Below are 17,471 nucleotides of genomic sequence, written 5' to 3' on the forward strand. Positions count from 1 at the left end.
AATCACAGGTAACCTGAAACCATCGGGGTTAAAACAACACACCATGCATCCCTTCTTGTCTTGTACAAACACATGCAGGCACACGTTCACATACATTTTCGGCCTTTGCTATTGTATGAACCAACAGAGAGCCACGAGACAACGAATCTACATTTGAATACAATTTACTTGCCAAATTAGCACCAGTCCTCACGGTAGAGACCCAGGAAAAACACAACAAACCTTTCTTTTGTAAATGTAGTTTATTACAATATTATGAAATATAAAAAATAGAATGCATTTGAATACAAAAATGAGAAACAAGATCTTGAATGACAAACACAAATGATCCCTTTCAAAACTGTCAAAAAGTCAAACAACAAACATTATCTTTGGTGATATCTGGAGACGTTTATGTATCAGGTAGGGGGGGAGTAAAAAGACACAACCCCCGGGTACAAACAAACAGGTATAAATGTGCGTAAGCCCACAGAGGCTTGAATGTCAACAAACTTTGGTATGAAATGGCTCAAATAAACAAAGGCTACTTTCATTTACATATTGGACACATTTCCCTTTACCCCTAAGTCGTTTAAATATTGGCTAAATTGAGACTAATATTGATTTGTCAAAGCCATTTTACAAACTACCCAAAGAACAAATGACCTTAAAATGTATTCACTGGGGGGTGATCTACTGTATTTCAGTACAACCATTTTCCCATCGAAATAGATTTGACACCTGTCATCAGACTATCAAACCTATACTGAACAACAACGTGACCTTCCAAGTGAAAATACAAAGTACTTCCTATTCGTGTTTTTCTAGAAGGATCAATTTTCTTTCAGTTAAAACTAGATTGAAAATGCATGCTTTAAATAGATTAAATGTACAAAAAAGACATACAAAAATATGAATAAAAAAAAAAACACATAAAAGCCACTATTCTAACTAGATGCGGCACTGAAGTGTAGTTTTTATGTACCGTTAATGGCCAAAAGTTAAACCTCTACCTGTGAGATGACAGTGGAGGGCTCGCATGATGAGGAGTGTTTTACGGGACATCAGCGTCCTGTTTTCTGAGTTATCTTTTCTGTTCAGGACTCTTAAAGGTCCAAGGAGGAAGGATTTCAATGTGAGTCCCACCACTGGCATAAAATAACACAGCGAGGCAGCGTAAACATCGTCAATGAAAGGTGCAAAATATACAAATACAGAAGACAGATCTATGATCATGCAAACAGAACGGTCACATTATGTTTCAACAGAGAATACAAAGTGTTGACATTCAATAACAGGTATAAAGTTGATGTCAAAATTTGGTCAGGTGTAAAAAAAAAAAAATGTTTTTTTTTAAATGTGTAAATGAAGAAAAAAAAAAATCACACTTGATCAAAACCAAACATACTTGGAAGCTTTAAAATAAGGCACTTAACAATAATAAACAGATATTTTGGATGCAATGATACAAACATCACTACGTGAGATCACAGCAAACATTTAGTGTCATGCTTCAGTTTTCATCTCCCAAGAATACACACATTTCACAAACACATTGTCCTATAAAATACCTAACATGTATTGCATAGAGTAGAGACCCTTTGATTTCCTCTGTTTTGTTGGTACTTTTGGGAGAAAGACATTTAAAACAGTTCTCTAATAAAATGTAGTTTGGGTGCATGTTTTAACCCAGACTTCAGTAACTTGTAGCGATAAAAACACTGATGTGTCGCTTTAAAGTTTATATGTCACTATGGTTTCACATACCTCAGTTCTATTTGTGAAGAATACCATCTTCACTTTATTCCTGGAGTGTTGCTACATTATTGTTTTCAGGTTGTGAACATGAAGGAGATAACAGCAATACTTATATATATCTAGATCTCTGCCTTTGTCAAATAGTCTAAACCATTGGTTCTCAACTGGTGGGTAGGGAACCAAAAGTGGTTCGCGGGGCCATTTTCCGTGGGTTGCTCATGTGTGCTTGGAAGAACAATGTTGTTAAAAAGTCAAGAAGCACTTTTTTATTTAACAAGTTTGTTTCCTTCAGTTTCTTTGTTCTATCACACCTTATACCGTCTGAGGTCCAAACTGCACAGTTTTCCTTTAAATAAATCTGAATGATTGAAAAATCTAAGAAATTTGGGTCGCTATTTTTCATGACGGAGTAGTTGGTGGGTCCTGAGGCTCAACCAGTTGAGAACCACTGGTCGAAACCAATCTCATTTTTAATTAACAGCTTAGCTTGGTCTGCTGTGCTCAGAACTGCAAAAATGATGTGAGGCATATATATATATATTTTTTTATATTCTGTAGTCTTTAACATCAGAACCTGTAAGAAGTCAGAGCAATATAATCCGTGTAAAGTCTTCGGTCTGTGTCTGAAAAATCTAGTAAGGCAAGTACGGCTTTTAGTTTAAAAAAAAAAAAAAAAACCTCAGAGGCTTCACATGTAAGCCCCTGATTAATGTAAAGTACAGCTGCAAAGGGTTTGTCTTAAAAGTGCCAGCTAAGACCACGATGGCCCTGCTGAGAGAGCATCATTGTTGTACATGTCAGAACCCACACATGTGAAAAGACTTTGTGAGTCTTCACGGATCAAAGAATTTGAAAGTCTTTAGATCACTTATATAAGAAAACGTCAGATTCTGTAGCTCACTGTGTCTCATGCTTTGTGTTTTTGGAGACATTGGGTTGCCAACTAGCAACGTAAACAGACTACAGGCCCAGCTCATCGTCCACAGGGACAGACTGGAGCTGAGTCAGTATCTTGGAGTCTCCATCTATACCCTCTGGATTACCAAGCGCAGAGTTAGCGTCCACATCCTGCTCTGACGAGGGGCTTCCCAGCAGCAGCGACTCTCCCCCAGGTAGGCCTAACAAAGCCGGGTCTACAGGTAGGTCCCCCTTGCTGCGCATGTCAAACAGAGTCAGACCAGCTGAAGTGGAGAGGGTCACGGGGCTCCAGGCTGGTTGGGAGAGCTGATTGGTGGGTGTCACTCCGCTGTACATGGGGCTGAGGGTTAGCATACTCTCTGGAGTGAGTGTGTTCAGAGTTGTGGAGGTGACTGAGTGGTCCAGTGTGTGAGGGGAGGGGGTGGCAGGTGTCCCAGCGTCAGAAGCACAGTACGGTGGAGACGAATTGATGAAGTTTAATGTAGATGATGTGAGGACGCCGGGGGTCGGGGCACAGGTGGTTAAGGGATGGGAGGTTATCGGCGGGGCGGAGGTGGTGAGGATGGGACTCAGTCCATTAACAGAGATGGGTGAGGCCTCAGGGACTGTTTTCAGGGGTAAACTTGTAAGCTGGATGCCAGCTGGGATGGTCAAAATCAGCTTGCCTTGCTGGACACTCAGGTAAGGGCTTCCACCAAGGAGAAGGTTTCCTATAATAATGATATATAAAAGGCAGACAACAACAATCAATACTGTGTAACAACAGCCAAACATGCAGAACCTCAAGAAAACTCTTCGTTGTCTTAAAACAAAGACGCAGCGAATTGGTGTAAAATAAAGAAAGTTGGGGGAAAAAAAATACATCTGCAATAAACTTAGTCATGTGTGTCTGTTTTTTTTCTCCATATTTTTACAAAGAAAATCATGTGTGCAGAATTATTCCCTTTTCACATCTTCTACTGTTGCTCTTTGGTTTCAGTAAGAACTTAGTTTCATTTAGTTTTTTGACCATGTTATTGTATCATGTCATCAAAGATAAGCTGTTATTGTGTTACTAATGAACACCACTTCTCACACACACACACACACACACACACACACACACACACACACACACACACACACACACACACACACACACACACACACACACACACACACACACACACACACACACACACACACACACACACACACACACACACACACACACACACACACACACACACACACACACACACACACACACACACACACACACACACACACACACACACACACACACACACACACACACACACACACACACACACACACACACCTCTCTCTCTCTGCAGCCTTCCATTGACTCATCTATGATACAAAAAAATTTACTAAACTATCTTGGTACCAGCTTTTTGGTTAGCACGGGTCTATACTATGGAAGCACCAGGTGGACCTGCATCAAACATTTGATTTACTCCTTTTTCTGTTTTTCCAGTTGTTTTCTCAAAGTCTGATTTTTTTATTTTTTTTTTATGGTTTAAGCTGGTTTCCCATTTTGAAAGATCAATGCATCTCGTTTACTTACGATAACAAAAACGTGTTTCTTCTCGATAAGGGGATACTTTTTTGAGATCTAATGAAATAAAACAATAACCTGGTCATTGTGATGGGCCAGACCACGACATGCCACACATCTTTTGTACTTTTGCAACTCTTGGGATACGATATCAACAAGTTAGGATCTTAAGAAATCAACTGGAAAAGACTCGCTATCAGGACAATGGAGTAAATAAGAGGTATGGACGCATGTCCTCTTGGAGCGTCTGTGCTATACAACGCCAAATTCATGTCTTTAAAACTATACATATTCAGTTTGATATCATATTACTACAACAATGTTAAATTCTCAGATTTGAGGTGCTACAAAAACCAAGTTCTTGTCATTACAGTTGTAAAAAGTACTGGCAATGCTGAATTTACTATATAGATCTATGCATTATAATCCAATGAATGATTCATACCTGAAGAATTCAGTATACCTGGAGGAGCAGAGGGCAGCTGAATGATCCCAGAGTTGAGGAGCTGCACGCCAGGAGCCATGCTGGTTGGAGGAACCACACCCTGGATGGGCCTTAGCTGGTTCATCCTCAGAGGACCCTGTGGGACCCCGGCAGCTGCAGGTGCTGAGGTCAGGAACTGTAGCGGCAATCCAGCAGAGGGGATGGAGAGAGACGGACTGGCAGGAACCACTTGGGGGTAGGAAATGGTGGATGAAGTTTGGATTGGGGAGACTGGGACAAGCTGGGGCATAGATAGGGAGACTAACTGTGCTGGTGTGCAGGCTTTTGTCTGGGGAGAGATAGAAATAACCTGTGGGACCTGGACTTTGCCAGGTGATGAGTTTGTGGCTTGGTTCCCCAGCTGGTGTGCTGTTCTCTGCGGCAGCTGGGAGATGGAGACTATGGTTGTGGACCCTTCAAGTGAAGTTGATGTTGACACTTCCTGCTGGTGCTGCACCAGTTTGCTGCCTGTGTTCACTGTCTGGCTTTGGAAATAAGGTGTTGGCGAGGCAAGGGGGGAAACCGGGACCAACTGGGGGCACTGGGACACCTGTGCTCCAGAGGAGTGCTGCACCAGCTGGGATACCGGTATCCCCTGGATGGAAGGCACAACCTGGGGCGGAGAGAAGACCTGAGGCATGGAGCTGCTGGAAACAACCACAGAGCTAGAACTGTTCAACTGGGAGGCAGAACATGCTATGATAACATACTCCCGTTGTGGACTGCAGAGAGGCTCAATGGAGGATAATGAGGCTGGGATGGTGAGTGACTCCTGCTGTTGGGTGCTTTGAGTTAAGGCCAGCGAGGGGAGACTTGCAGGGGAAGACAGAGTTGGTGAAGAGGGGGATAACGATGAAGAGGTGGAAGATACTGTCTGGCTGCTGTCCTCTGATTTGGAGACAGTTGTGAAATCCACTGCATTGTTGCTGCCTGTCTTAGTTTGGAGGGGAAGAGAGATGATGGAAGGGTGGTTTGAGGCTGGTGTGGTGTTATTGTTAAGAACAAGAGCTGGAAGACTGCTCAGATTGGCATCAATGGCTGAAACCTCTTCTGACATAGACACCGTTTGATGCTGCACGCTGACAGCAGGTTTGGTTATGACCTGAGCCCCGTTCAGTATCAGAGGCGAGTTAGTAACAGGACTCAGTGTGACTGTTTGGCAATCGGCCAAGCTCAGCCCGTTAATGATGACACCAGCGCCGTTGCTGGAGATGAGAGAGTTTCCGTTAAGAAGCAACGGATGAGAGGACGTGAGGAAGCCACCTGAGCCGTTGAGGATCAGCTGGCCTCCCGCGTTGCAGGGGACAGAGGAAAGAGAGATGATGGAGGTAGTGGAGCCAGAAGCCTCCTCTGGTTTTTCAGGAGTGTCGTCCATGGGGCTCACCTCGTCGTCAGAGCTGTGGTTCCCATCAGACTCACTGGAACAAGAAAAAGTTTGTCAGATAAAAAGGGAAAGTGTTGGGAGCTGGGCTGTATTAGTACTCATCTTATTATTGATTTCCTTTGAAAGTTTCAAATCCTCTAAACAGTGAATGCTTTTGCTGTTCAAACTATGTTTTAAGGACAAAATTGCACAAATGGACCAACCCCATCAGATCTTTCTTTTGAATTCTGACCAGGGAGTATATTTGATAAAAAAAAAATACATGGTATGCCTGGACAGGTAGGCATTTTCTTTTCTAATGTAACATATAACTTACTTACACAATTTAGCAGTCTGATGAATTCAAGGCATAACATTGAAGTCAAACAATCAGGATACTTCTCGCAGGGTAGCATCTGTTTTTTGATTTTAAATCATTATAGAACCTACCTTTATTTTTTTACACCATGAAGAATGTCATCAACTCAAATAGGCTACACGTGCAACAGATTTAAAGAACACATTAAGTCAGTAATAACTCATTTATGATTGAAAACCTTTTGAGAGAGCTATATGAAAAACAATTATCATCATTACACCATCTTCATGTTTCATGCCCATGTCATTAGTACATGGAAAATGTTATATTACAAAAATAATTTAATTAATTCAAAATGTTTCAATAATTCAATGACTGTATAAAAAAAGTGATTACATGGATTGTTGCAGAGATACTTTCTTGTTTAATTAGTACATTTTATAGACACTGCCTGTCTGTGGTGATTAAGTTGATTATTATAATCTACATTTTATGAGTCCCCTTGGACTGGATTGGATTGGCAGAAGTGACATTTTCATGATAATATTATCAAGAATCGATTTAGAAAATAAACTTGAGTGTTGAACAGATTTCTCTCTTGTGAGAACAGCCAATGGGTACTATAATTAATCCTTGTCATCCTTTTCTGTTAATCTTCACTCGCCCAAATAAAAAACAGTTGATCCGTATTAAACAATCTGAGCGCTGAAAGGATGCTGGATTCGAAACTTGTTTAGGTCCTTCACTTTGTGAATATGTGCAGCCCTGGTTGTCCAACCAGATAAGACTGCCTGCCAGACCACCACAAACTCTCAGATCTGATCAGATAAGTCTGATGTATTGCCTCTTATCTCTTCCCACATTGCTTTGTGAAATAGTAGCTGTAAAACTCTGAGATTTCAGTCTGTGTGAAAGCATAAAGAGTAGTTTCTCTCTCTCTGCTTACCACCCCCACCTTCCCTGGTTTGAGCTTTTTCTCTATCCTGGGTCACCCTGCAGGCCCAGGCAGAGGTGCAGGGTTTCAGGAAACTTGAGCCACTGTGGGCGCCTGAATCTCACATTTCATAACAAAGCAACATGCTCCTGTCTCAGACCTGTGTGGCTTCACTGCTGTCAGAAGTCAGCTCCTCTGTCAGTCTCCTAAGCAGATCCAGGGGTTTTTCTTTGTTAACAATGAAGTTACTCTGTAGTTAAATGTGTGGCTAAGTACTGTTTCTATACTGCTCTGCTCAGGCTCTTAGGTCTTTGTTTACCTTGAGGGTTTGGTCTGGTAAGTTCAGGGACTCGACTGAGTGATCCCTGTTGTCAAAACACAACATAGACTGATGAATAGTTTCTACAAGAATAAATGTAGTTAGGTTCAGAGCAGCTCTCCGTCTACATAATGACTTTTTCAATATCTCCTAGAACTGAAATATTGCAATAAATAGGTGTGCTCGTCTTGCCTTTTGCTGTGGGTCCCGGACGGGGTCCTGTCCCTCTGCCTGCGGTTCTTGAACCAGTTGCTGACCTGTGTGAGGGACAGTCCAGTCACTTTGGCCAGGTTTTTCTTCTCGTCCGGATTGGGGTACCTGTTGCTCTTGTAGCACTCTTTCAAGGCATTTCGAGACTTTTCTTTGAAGCAGTACACGGTCTCCTCTCCGTCCCAGATGGTTTTGGGCAGGGGGAACTTCTTTCGGAGCCGGTACTTGTCCACTGCGCCCAGGCTGCGGCCCCGGGACCTCTCCGCCTCCTTGTAGCGGGCTTTCAGGTACAGGTCCTGCAGGAACCCATGGTTAGACGGGTGGAAGTCGTGGCTCTCCAGCAAGGCGTACAGCTCCTTGAATTCTTCCCGGTGAAAAGCAACCAGTGCCTGGGCCTTCAGCAGGGTCTCGTTGCCACGTAGCAGCTCGGACGAAGGAGGTATGGTGGATAGAAATCTCCACAGGCGATCCACATTGCCCGCCTGCAGGAGGGCCTCGCACAGACATGATATTTGGTCGGTGGAGAAACTCAGAGCTGACTTTTGGAAACTTTTGAACAACTCTTCCGTAATTATCACTGCATCTGTTTCGTCTTTGATCTCCGATGCCGTCGGCTCGTCTGGGCTGTTCTCAGATTGTTCTGCAGACTCCAAAGACAAGGAAGCCATTTTTACTTTAACTTTTTTTTTTCCACCACTAGTTCCTCCTCCTCCTCCTCCTCCTCCTCCCTCCCTCCCTCTCTCTCCCATTCTCCGCCAGTCGACCAAATAGTAAATGTGCCAGTGAAATACCAGCGACCCCGCCCCTTTCTCCAACTACACTGTCTTTGTTAGAAAGCTTTAATACCGCTAACTTTCACATGTTAAAACATTATTCAAATATGAACAAATTCCCGTTTTACTAACTCTCAGACTAAACGTTGTTTTCCGACCAGATTAACACATTTCTTGTTTAATAAAACTCGTTCAATGGCTTTAATATGAAACATCTGAAACCAATCTTGCACTTATTTTAGAGCTGTCTTAAAACAACTCAAACTGATGTTCAGTCAAACATGAGGAAAACGAAGACGCAATAAAACATGAAAAAGTAAAGAAGTGTGAAGACAGTTAGAAGCAGAGCCAAAAGCCTCGGTATTAAAGCGCTGTTTAATAGGGATTCAACATTTTTCTTTTTAATAATAATTTCAAGTTTCACATGAGTTGTTTTTAATACACTGAATATAATTGGTCAGAGGAAATAAGAAAACATGAGACACAGTGAAAATTAGCTGCCAGAGTGGCCCCTGTCAGATTGTTCTGGATTATAACTGATGCACTGTAGGCAGTATTTAAGTGTTTAAATTAATACTACTAATGATAATAATAATAACAATAACACTACAGGCTATGGAAAGTGGAAGATGAAACTAGCATAACATGTAAATACCTAACAAAGGTAGGCTATAAATACTTTAACGCATGATAGGCTTTGTCAGGATATGGCAACAATGCATATCTATTTCCAAAATGAAACACATTTAGTAGGCTATGTGATATTAAGGAAGGCTTTTGCACAACAGTTTCTCCATGTTTGTCCTGGTAAGACCAGTTTTCCGGCTGGTTTTCTAATGCAAATACTGTCAGTGCCACCACTAACAATTAAGCTTACACCAACACGGATGTTACACTTTGCATTTGTTTATGCAGACTTCATTTGATTTTTTTTTCCCTACAGAACATTCTTGAACATCCATTTTATCAATGCCTCATGTTTGTGTATATACCAAATACTGTGTGTGACCATGTTCTGCAGAGAAGTGTGAATGATGCCAGGCAGGTATGCAGACCTCTATCTTCTTCTGCCACCATTGGAATTAAAAGCTTCACTATAGTCTTCTCTCCCCACCCACCCCCTCTCCCCACCTGCTGTTTGGATGTAACGCCCTTTCTTTGATCTTCTCTTTCCTGCCCATACATGCTCGAGTCTGTTATCTTTACTTAAGAAACACTTCTTTTCAGTAAAAACATGTTAATGACTTAAGACTGGCCTTTGAATCAAGATAATAATTAGTTTATCAATATCAGAAAATCTATATATTTTTTACAACTCTACTTATTATATCAATGTCATCATGTTTCTAAAAAAGAAGTAATTATTTCTAACTATAACAAACTATACTATTTTTTTTACATTAAATCAGCAAGTGTAGACATTTTAATGTAGATGTTAAAAAATAGAGCCTTTAATACTTTGTAGCCATGCAGGACGAGTCTGCTTTTCAGGTCAAACTAGAAGTTTTATGCAGGCTTCAGGTTTATTTTTACACACTCACACACACACACACACACACACAAACACACACACACAAACACACACACACACACACACACACACACACACACACACACACACACACACACACACACACACACACACACACACACAAATCCCTCAAACTACACTGTTGAATATATCAGCCTTTGTCCAGTTATCAAAGTTTATATCATACAATCAGTGGTTTATTCTAAAGTCTGTGTAATACAGCAGGTTTATTCTTGAGAATCGTTTAACCCAGGTCGCAAATATATATCTACAAACATATGAGTTAATTACTTTTTTAATTGAAACTATAAACTAAAGTTTATTATTAAAATAGTGTAATTGCTTATTGTATTTTCTGAAATATTAAAAAGAAGCAAGTAGTTGTTTTGTACACATCAGTGTGGGGCTTAATGCTGAGGTAATGTGAACCACTGAGTGCAACGTTTATTGTTTTCAGTTAAAGAGTTAACAGAGTTATAATTAAATTGTTGAAGTAGCTAATAGGTCTGGTTTGTTTCATATAGGCTCGGGTTTCCTTTAATTGGATGGCGGTCTAAATCAATTTCAACCAGGAGCAACTGCAAAAAACATACGTATAAGATAACCATCAATCCCCACATTGTATGAACAATATAAAAAAAACTGACCCTTTTTTTCTTTTCATGGACTGAACATGGGCATTATTTAATGAACTGAAGAAATAACTGAAGAATGTTTATTTCGAAATAACTTATTGAAAGGACTGAAGAGTATTTGACTTTTGAAATATTTATAAGTTTAATGTTTTTTTGTAATTTAACAAAAAATGTAATTTATGCATTGAACTATTTTTGTTGTGTCCTATTTTCTATCATTTTAAAACAAGTACTTTATACTTTTTGGTGAAAATCCCAAGTCTCCTGAGTTTTATTAAATATTATCATCAGTTTAATTTATCTTATATCAGTTGCCCAATCTTAAATTCTTCATATTAATGCTAAAATGTATATTTTAATGGAAAACGTGTGCAACAATAGCGCCTCGGTGTGGTTATTTCTAGAGTCAGAAATGGCGACATCTGCTGTTCTAACAAATATTGTATCGCAGCTAATCTGGAAACAGATCAAATACTAATAATTCTACATACTCTTATTTTTCAGAATCAAAAAAAAAAAAAACAACATGAAACGGAGTGACTACACCTAGTTTAAGTAAACGATGCAGATCAGCAAGAGAATCCCGAATTCAAACCGGTAGAGACGCTGATGATGCGTGATGACGTTACGACTTGCGTCATTGGTGCGGCCGGTCACGTGATTTTATTTTTTGGCGTGGCTAAGCAACACACGAAGCGGAGCATCGAAACATATTGCTGTGAGAAACTTGCACATCAGAAGTTGAATTTAACGTATCGGGTGGTCTTCTTCGGGCGAGATATCACTATTAATTTAGACAGATGTAAGTATTTAATGCCTCTGTTATGTCTTATTTAGGGACCTCATTGTATCCAACGTGACTGCGCTGTTGCTAGCTACCAAAACAGCTAGCGTTGACGCAGACTGTGACTAACTAAAACGAGATGGTTTACAGTGTTCCCACCTGATAAAGTATTCAAACATTACATGCAATCTCGTGTATGTCCACATGTAAAAAATCCACCTCACTACGTTAACATGTTGAGGAAGTCAGAACAATTTACGAGTAAAAAGAAAATAACATGAGAAGACACGAGTTATGGGAGTGGTATGACCTAACACTTTGTCTCTAGTCATTATTAATCATTATAAACCATCCCTGTCAATGGAAATGTCTTCTACTGGACTGGCTTCAATTATTTAATACATTGAATTATTATTTTCATGTAAAAATAACAAGTCTGCGGAGCTGATGTGATGTATGTATATGTATATATATCTCATGCACTACATCACTTTATTCTATCTTTTCTATTTCAGTATTCATACAGTTCTGGTTACTTTATTCCTGTTGTTTCTTATCCATAATTGCACTATGGTCACTTTATTTATCTCATTTTTACCTTTACAGTTATATTGTATATATTAGTTCTGTTGTTCCATTATTCACCATATAACTCTGTATATATATATTTATTTCTCGTTTACTGTACATAGTTCTGTTTACATCTGTTAGTCCGATCACTGTCCACTTATATCTACTCTTTTATATTTTGTATTTTTAAGTTAAGTTTAAGCTTTAAGTTGTATTTAAATTGACACTTTATATTTAGGTTAAAATGTTTTGTTTACTTGCACTGTTGTTAATTTACTGCTCTGTGTGCCTTTGAATTGCCCCCCGGGGGGCATGTATGCATTCCGTACCTCCTGTATTATGTAACTTAGTTCTTCTATTGTTTTCAGCGTCTTTTCATAAACTGTGGTAATACCAACCGCACCATGGACAGCGAAGTGACTGTGATTACCTGTCCGTATGTGGATGTGCGCCTAACAAGCACCATCTCCTCGTTTGAGGTGAAGCGCAGGTTCAATAGAGGGATAACTATAGCAGCACTAAAGGTGAGAACCATACCATACACTATAAACCTTAAAAGACACACATTTTGCCTTAACTGTTACACAGGACTATCACAGACCCAACAATATCCCTTTATAAGTCCATCCTGTTGTTTGAACCGTTTTTGTTTGAACTATGATTAGGGGAAGCTGGAGATGGTGGTTGGCGCGTCTTTCTCCAGCATGGACCTGGAGTTGTATGGTGTCTCTGACAAGTTCCTGCAGAAAATGGATGACAATGAAGCTTTGCTTGGTTCCTATCCTGTCGATGATGAGTGCAGAATACACGTATGTATCTGTTTACCCTAACCTGAACTCCACAACCTTCAGAATCACTAGTTTGTTTTTTAATTTGTGTCTGTGATTCAACCTTCACAGGTTATTGATAGAAGTGGAGGTCAATTGGAGTTCACAGATGTTTCCAAAGTGGAGAAGTTTGAACTTTCAGATGAAGCCTATAAGAAAAGAACAGGTACAGTCTGACATACTTCGGCGTCTGTTCAATTTGTGATTCTCTGACACTTTATTTTGTGCTTCTGTCTCAATAGAATTAAGAACTATTTCTCTCATCTTGGGACCATATTCTCTTATTGCAGCAAGAATTCGATTATAGATATAGATATATAGAACTGTGAGGTATATAGAACTGCTAATATATTTATTAATAACTCAGTTAATCCACAAAAACAACTCCTGAATAACAATCTGTGATCCAGACAATAGCTTATATTGCAGCTGATTGTAAAATTTGATTGTTAGTTGTGGTCACTGAGAAGAAATACCATAGCTGTTATTAATTAGATAGTTTTTATGATATGGTTATTACTAGCAAATAGTTTAAAGGATTTAACCAATATTCTTTGTTTGAAGCTGCACGGCTTCCTTTACATTCTTTTCTGAAGTGCTCTGTGTTTTATACAATCTGGCCGTCTTTTCAGATTCTGCTAGGTCATTCATGAAGAATCTTCGTGTCGGTCAGTACAATGAGGAGGAAATGGCCAGGAAGAAAGCAGAGCTTGCTGCTCAGCAAGAGGAAGAGAAGGTTGCTGCAAATGCCATTTCTGTCGGCAACCGGTGTAAAGTGCAGGTCATTGGACAACCCACCAAGCTTGGCACGGTCATGTATGTTGGTAAGTGTGAATAAAGCATAGCTAATATCTGTTCAGTGTTTTACTGGTGTTAATCACTGGGTTGGTTTGTTTAGAAGTTGAGGAGACCTCTGAGAAATACTTACACCTTAGTAACAATGAATAAAGAAGGGTTATTTTGAGACTTGATTTTCAAGTCTTCAGTCTGCTTTACTGTTGCCTCTGCATTGGTGTTTTAACAGTTAACACTAGTGCAGATATTCAACATTTTGACCGGGGATTCAAATATGAACTTTAAGGAGGCAGCCCTTATTAGAGCCACCCAAGTCTCTTCTGATAGATTTTCATTGTCAGTGTTCAAAAGAGGTCCCTAAATCCCTAGCTAGATGTGATATATATGTTTATATGTAATATATATTTATTAAATCTATAGAACTACAGCAGCAAATGGTACACATTATGTGGTCGTATTGAACCGTGCCAAAATAAAACCCAGTGGCTACAGATCCCTTGACATGACTTAAGACCTCAGCCCTTTGATGCACTACTACTACTGCACCTTTACTGTCTCTTTTAAGCTGTCCTATCAATAAAGACACAAGGCCAAAAAAATACTCCTTAAAAAATATTAATAAAATTAAAAAGAAAAAAACAGACAGATGCAATCTATGTTGCCAAAGCAGGACAGAAAAGTATTCATAGTTAGAGATGATTAGTCAAAATATACAATACACAAATATCAACAATCATAACAAATACAATATAATGAAAGACATGAACAGTTAGTATGAATCTTTTTACAGGTGTAATTATGTAGTACATTGAGTGCAGTGAAATTATTAAGCAGCTCGTTCTGCAAACTGACTTTTCTACCCACATACATGGCTCAGCTTCTGAGGATCAGGGAGATGCATAAAATCAGGATATATAGGATACACTCTCACTCTGTGAAAAGGGTGGATTTTTATTGTAACGTGACTGGTTGGCAGGTATTCAGCCCCTAGTCTGTAACCATAGTTTACTATTAAAGTTAGTTTTAGGAGTTCATAAAATCTGCTATTTTAATTAAAAAACTACATCATTATGGTCATTTCAGGTACAACTGATTTCAAGCCAAGCTACTGGGTGGGTGTGAAGTACGACGAGCCGCTGGGGAAGCACAATGGAACGTAAGAGTTATTTTTCTTTACATTCTACCTCAGCACAATGTTTGTAATGATGGTTTCCGTTCTCATTTGACCCTTTCTTTTTGTCAATTGTGTCTCTGCAGTGTGGAAGGGAAGCAATACTTTGAATGTGAGGACAAATATGGTGGATTTGTGAAGCCCCAGAATGTGACTGTGGGAGACTTCCCTGAGGAGGATTATGGTTTAGATGAAATGTAGTCCTGCAATGTAACAAAGGCTTTTGAGTATTTTTGTTGTGTTTTTTTTCCTCCCCTGACCATCAAGATTCAGAGAGTGGCTTCTTAAGGTTCAACCTCTCTAAGATGCCAGTGCATCCTGATAGAGATGAGTGTCGGGTCTCTTGGGGTGGTCAATGGGATAATCATACAGGATAATTACAAGTGTAGCTTGAACCAATGAGAGAGGGTTTTTGTTGCATGTTATGCAGCATGCTGAAGGTGAATATACACTTCTTCACTTCAAGCACTACTGTTCAACCTAATGATTTTTTTTATCGGTACTTGTTACTCCTGAGTTTACCAAGAGGGAAGTCGATCTAATGAACAGGTCTTGACTGACAGTCTAAAGAATACTTCACATTTGCTCATTTAGTTTATATCAATCTGCACCAAGCTGATTGCACAGACTTGCTAATAGTCGACTGTAGGAGTAGAATATTTGAATATATTAATATTTTCTGTTAGAGTGTTTGACTCTTAAACAAAAAGAGGCACTGGTCCTTGGTTTCCTGACTAATATGTTGTCCTAAAAAGATGTGATTTAAACTGAGAAGAATATTTTCCAGTTCATTCAATAAAAGATTAACTGAGGCCACTGTGTTTCAGTCCCGTTTGACAAACAACAAATTCAAAGTCAAAGAGGAAAGAAGAACAAATCCCAAACCAGAGCTGCCTCATCGTAGCTGTTCACCCCATTACCATCACCTTTTTATATTAAAAACTGTTGACCTGTTTGCTCTCCTTGCAGTTATTGCTGTCTACACATGTGTACAATACCTGGTATAGGAATGTTGGAGATATCTCTTTGCCCAAAAAACTACATTTCTAAAATGTCAGTTTGTGTTTGTATGTAATATATCATCAAACAGTCCCATGTTTAGGTTTCCAAGTGGGTATGCAGTAAAATGCTGTTTTTTTTCAGCAAAATAAGTTTAAAATAAAAGTTATGTTAATATTGAACCACTGTAATAACATTTTCTCCCAGTTTAAAATTTTAAACAAGTCCGTATGTTGACTTTACAAAATGTGTTTATCGAATAATTTGTATGTACAGTAAGTACTCAAACTAAGTTTTATTGTATACTATTGGAGGACAACATAAAAAATTGGAACACCCTTGACTTCCAGTGGCATTTTATTCCTGCAGCAGGCTCGTGTAAACAAGACATTGCATTTTCTGTCATCCTTACCCTAAATGATTTTTGATCAGGTGTTTGGTTGCTAAACATTGACTTAATGTCTCGACTGCTCATATACCTAAAAAGTACAAAGTATCATTTGTGTTTAATCTCTTGATTCTTCACAACACTGGACAGCTACAGCATCGCTCTCCTGTGAACCACGTCTCATTCCTCAGCTTTTGAATTTACAAGTGAATACTATGCCTTATTTATCCTGTGATTTATGTTACCAATTCAAAACTGTTTTGATCCACTGAAGTTTACAAAAGAAATGTATATAAATCATCTTTGGTGTTTTCATTTCAATTATATGTCACTACCAACATACACAATTAAGACTGTTCTTCTCTTCCTTTTTAAAAATGGTCAATCTTCAAGGTTCTGTTGAACTGTGCCAAAGCAGAATAATAATAAAATCAATTTGCCTGTACAGAAGCTTTTCAGAATTATTGAATTGGTCTGCAACTTTAACATAGCACGGGCCTCTTATTCTCTGTCTAAAACAAACTTTAATTTACATATAGGCTTCTAAAATAACAGAGCATTGGCCTCTGAATACCATAAAAACAGTAAATCGTTAAAAATTAAACCATCATAATCAAATGGACATCCTCTTCATACTCAAAGGCTGTGTCTGAATTTGGGACTCACAAATTGCAACAAAGGATTTAGGGTTCCTTTCATAACCCATAAGGTTTTTCTGTCTTGTCTGTGCATTTTTGTATGTAGGTGTTTATTTCTGTCTACTTTCATTTGGTGAAGTGATAGGTCTATAGGTAGTTGAAGTCCAATACAAGTAGAATTTAACACGCTAATAACGCAACGCAGAAGAGGAAAAATTGCGAGGTAACGAAATGTAAGTATTGCGAGGGATAGTGGGCAAACGTAAAGACATTACAAGGGAATGCAGAAGAGATTGGGAGGAAACCCATAATAGTTATAACGAGTCGATGCAAATTGTAGCGAGTAGGCTATAATTCAAAAGTACTGCAAGGTAACGCAAAAATAATGAGGGAATGGAAAACACAAAAGTAAGGCGAGATAAATTAAATAGGCTTTTCTCGCATAAAACCATTACGGCTTAATTAAAAAAATAAATAAATAAAAATTCTGAGTCGCATGTCTCTGAGTGTTTAAA

The 17,471-nt window shown here is 39.1% G+C and overlaps 2 protein-coding genes across 3 annotated transcripts; one reads left to right on the top strand and one right to left on the bottom strand.

Moving 5' to 3' along the window:
- Positions 1–225: 225 nt before the first annotated feature.
- On the bottom strand, positions 226–8,808 carry six5 (SIX homeobox 5). Of its 2 annotated transcripts, none has more exons than XM_020636102.3 (3): positions 7,828–8,808; positions 4,680–6,118; positions 226–3,365 (listed from the first exon to the last, which is right to left on the bottom strand). In XM_020636102.3, the coding sequence occupies exons 1-3, from the start codon at positions 8,592–8,594 to the stop codon at positions 2,698–2,700; spliced, it is 2,874 nt and encodes a 957-aa protein (XP_020491758.3). In that variant the 5' UTR covers positions 8,595–8,808; the 3' UTR covers positions 226–2,697. The 2 variants fall into 2 exon arrangements, with proteins under 2 accessions (XP_020491758.3, XP_065816690.1); XM_065960618.1 differs by having other exon boundaries at positions 4,662–6,118; positions 7,828–8,806.
- Positions 8,809–11,426: 2,618 nt separating this feature from the next.
- tbcb (tubulin folding cofactor B) lies at positions 11,427–16,273 on the top strand. The gene is made up of 7 exons (XM_020636200.2): positions 11,427–11,586; positions 12,507–12,662; positions 12,804–12,947; positions 13,038–13,131; positions 13,598–13,789; positions 14,844–14,916; positions 15,018–16,273. Exons 2-7 carry the CDS (start codon positions 12,543–12,545, stop codon positions 15,130–15,132), a joined length of 738 nt encoding a protein of 245 aa, XP_020491856.1. The 5' UTR covers positions 11,427–11,586; positions 12,507–12,542; the 3' UTR covers positions 15,133–16,273.
- Positions 16,274–17,471: the final 1,198 nt, after the last annotated feature.

The sequence above is a fragment of the Labrus bergylta genome, chromosome 11 (assembly GCF_963930695.1).
Source record: "Labrus bergylta chromosome 11, fLabBer1.1, whole genome shotgun sequence".
Taxonomy (NCBI): domain Eukaryota; kingdom Metazoa; phylum Chordata; class Actinopteri; order Labriformes; family Labridae; genus Labrus; species Labrus bergylta.

Excerpts from the sequence above, each read along its gene's own strand:
- six5 (XM_065960618.1), bottom strand. The coding sequence starts at position 8,594 with ATGGGAGAGAGAGGGAGGGAGGGAGGAGGAGGAGGAGGAGGAGGAGGA. Across the intron at positions 6,119-7,827 it reads TCCGGGACCCACAGCAAAAG|TGAGTCTGATGGGAACCACA; the intron begins GCAAGACGAGCA and ends TTCTTGTTCCAG. Across the intron at positions 3,366-4,661 it reads AGGTATACTGAATTCTTCAG|GAAACCTTCTCCTTGGTGGA; the intron begins GTATGAATCATT and ends TCATTATTATAG.
- tbcb (XM_020636200.2), top strand. The coding sequence starts at position 12,543 with ATGGACAGCGAAGTGACTGTGATTACCTGTCCGTATGTGGATGTGCGC. Across the intron at positions 12,663-12,803 it reads TAACTATAGCAGCACTAAAG|GGGAAGCTGGAGATGGTGGT; the intron begins GTGAGAACCATA and ends AACTATGATTAG. Across the intron at positions 13,790-14,843 it reads TGGCACGGTCATGTATGTTG|GTACAACTGATTTCAAGCCA; the intron begins GTAAGTGTGAAT and ends TGGTCATTTCAG.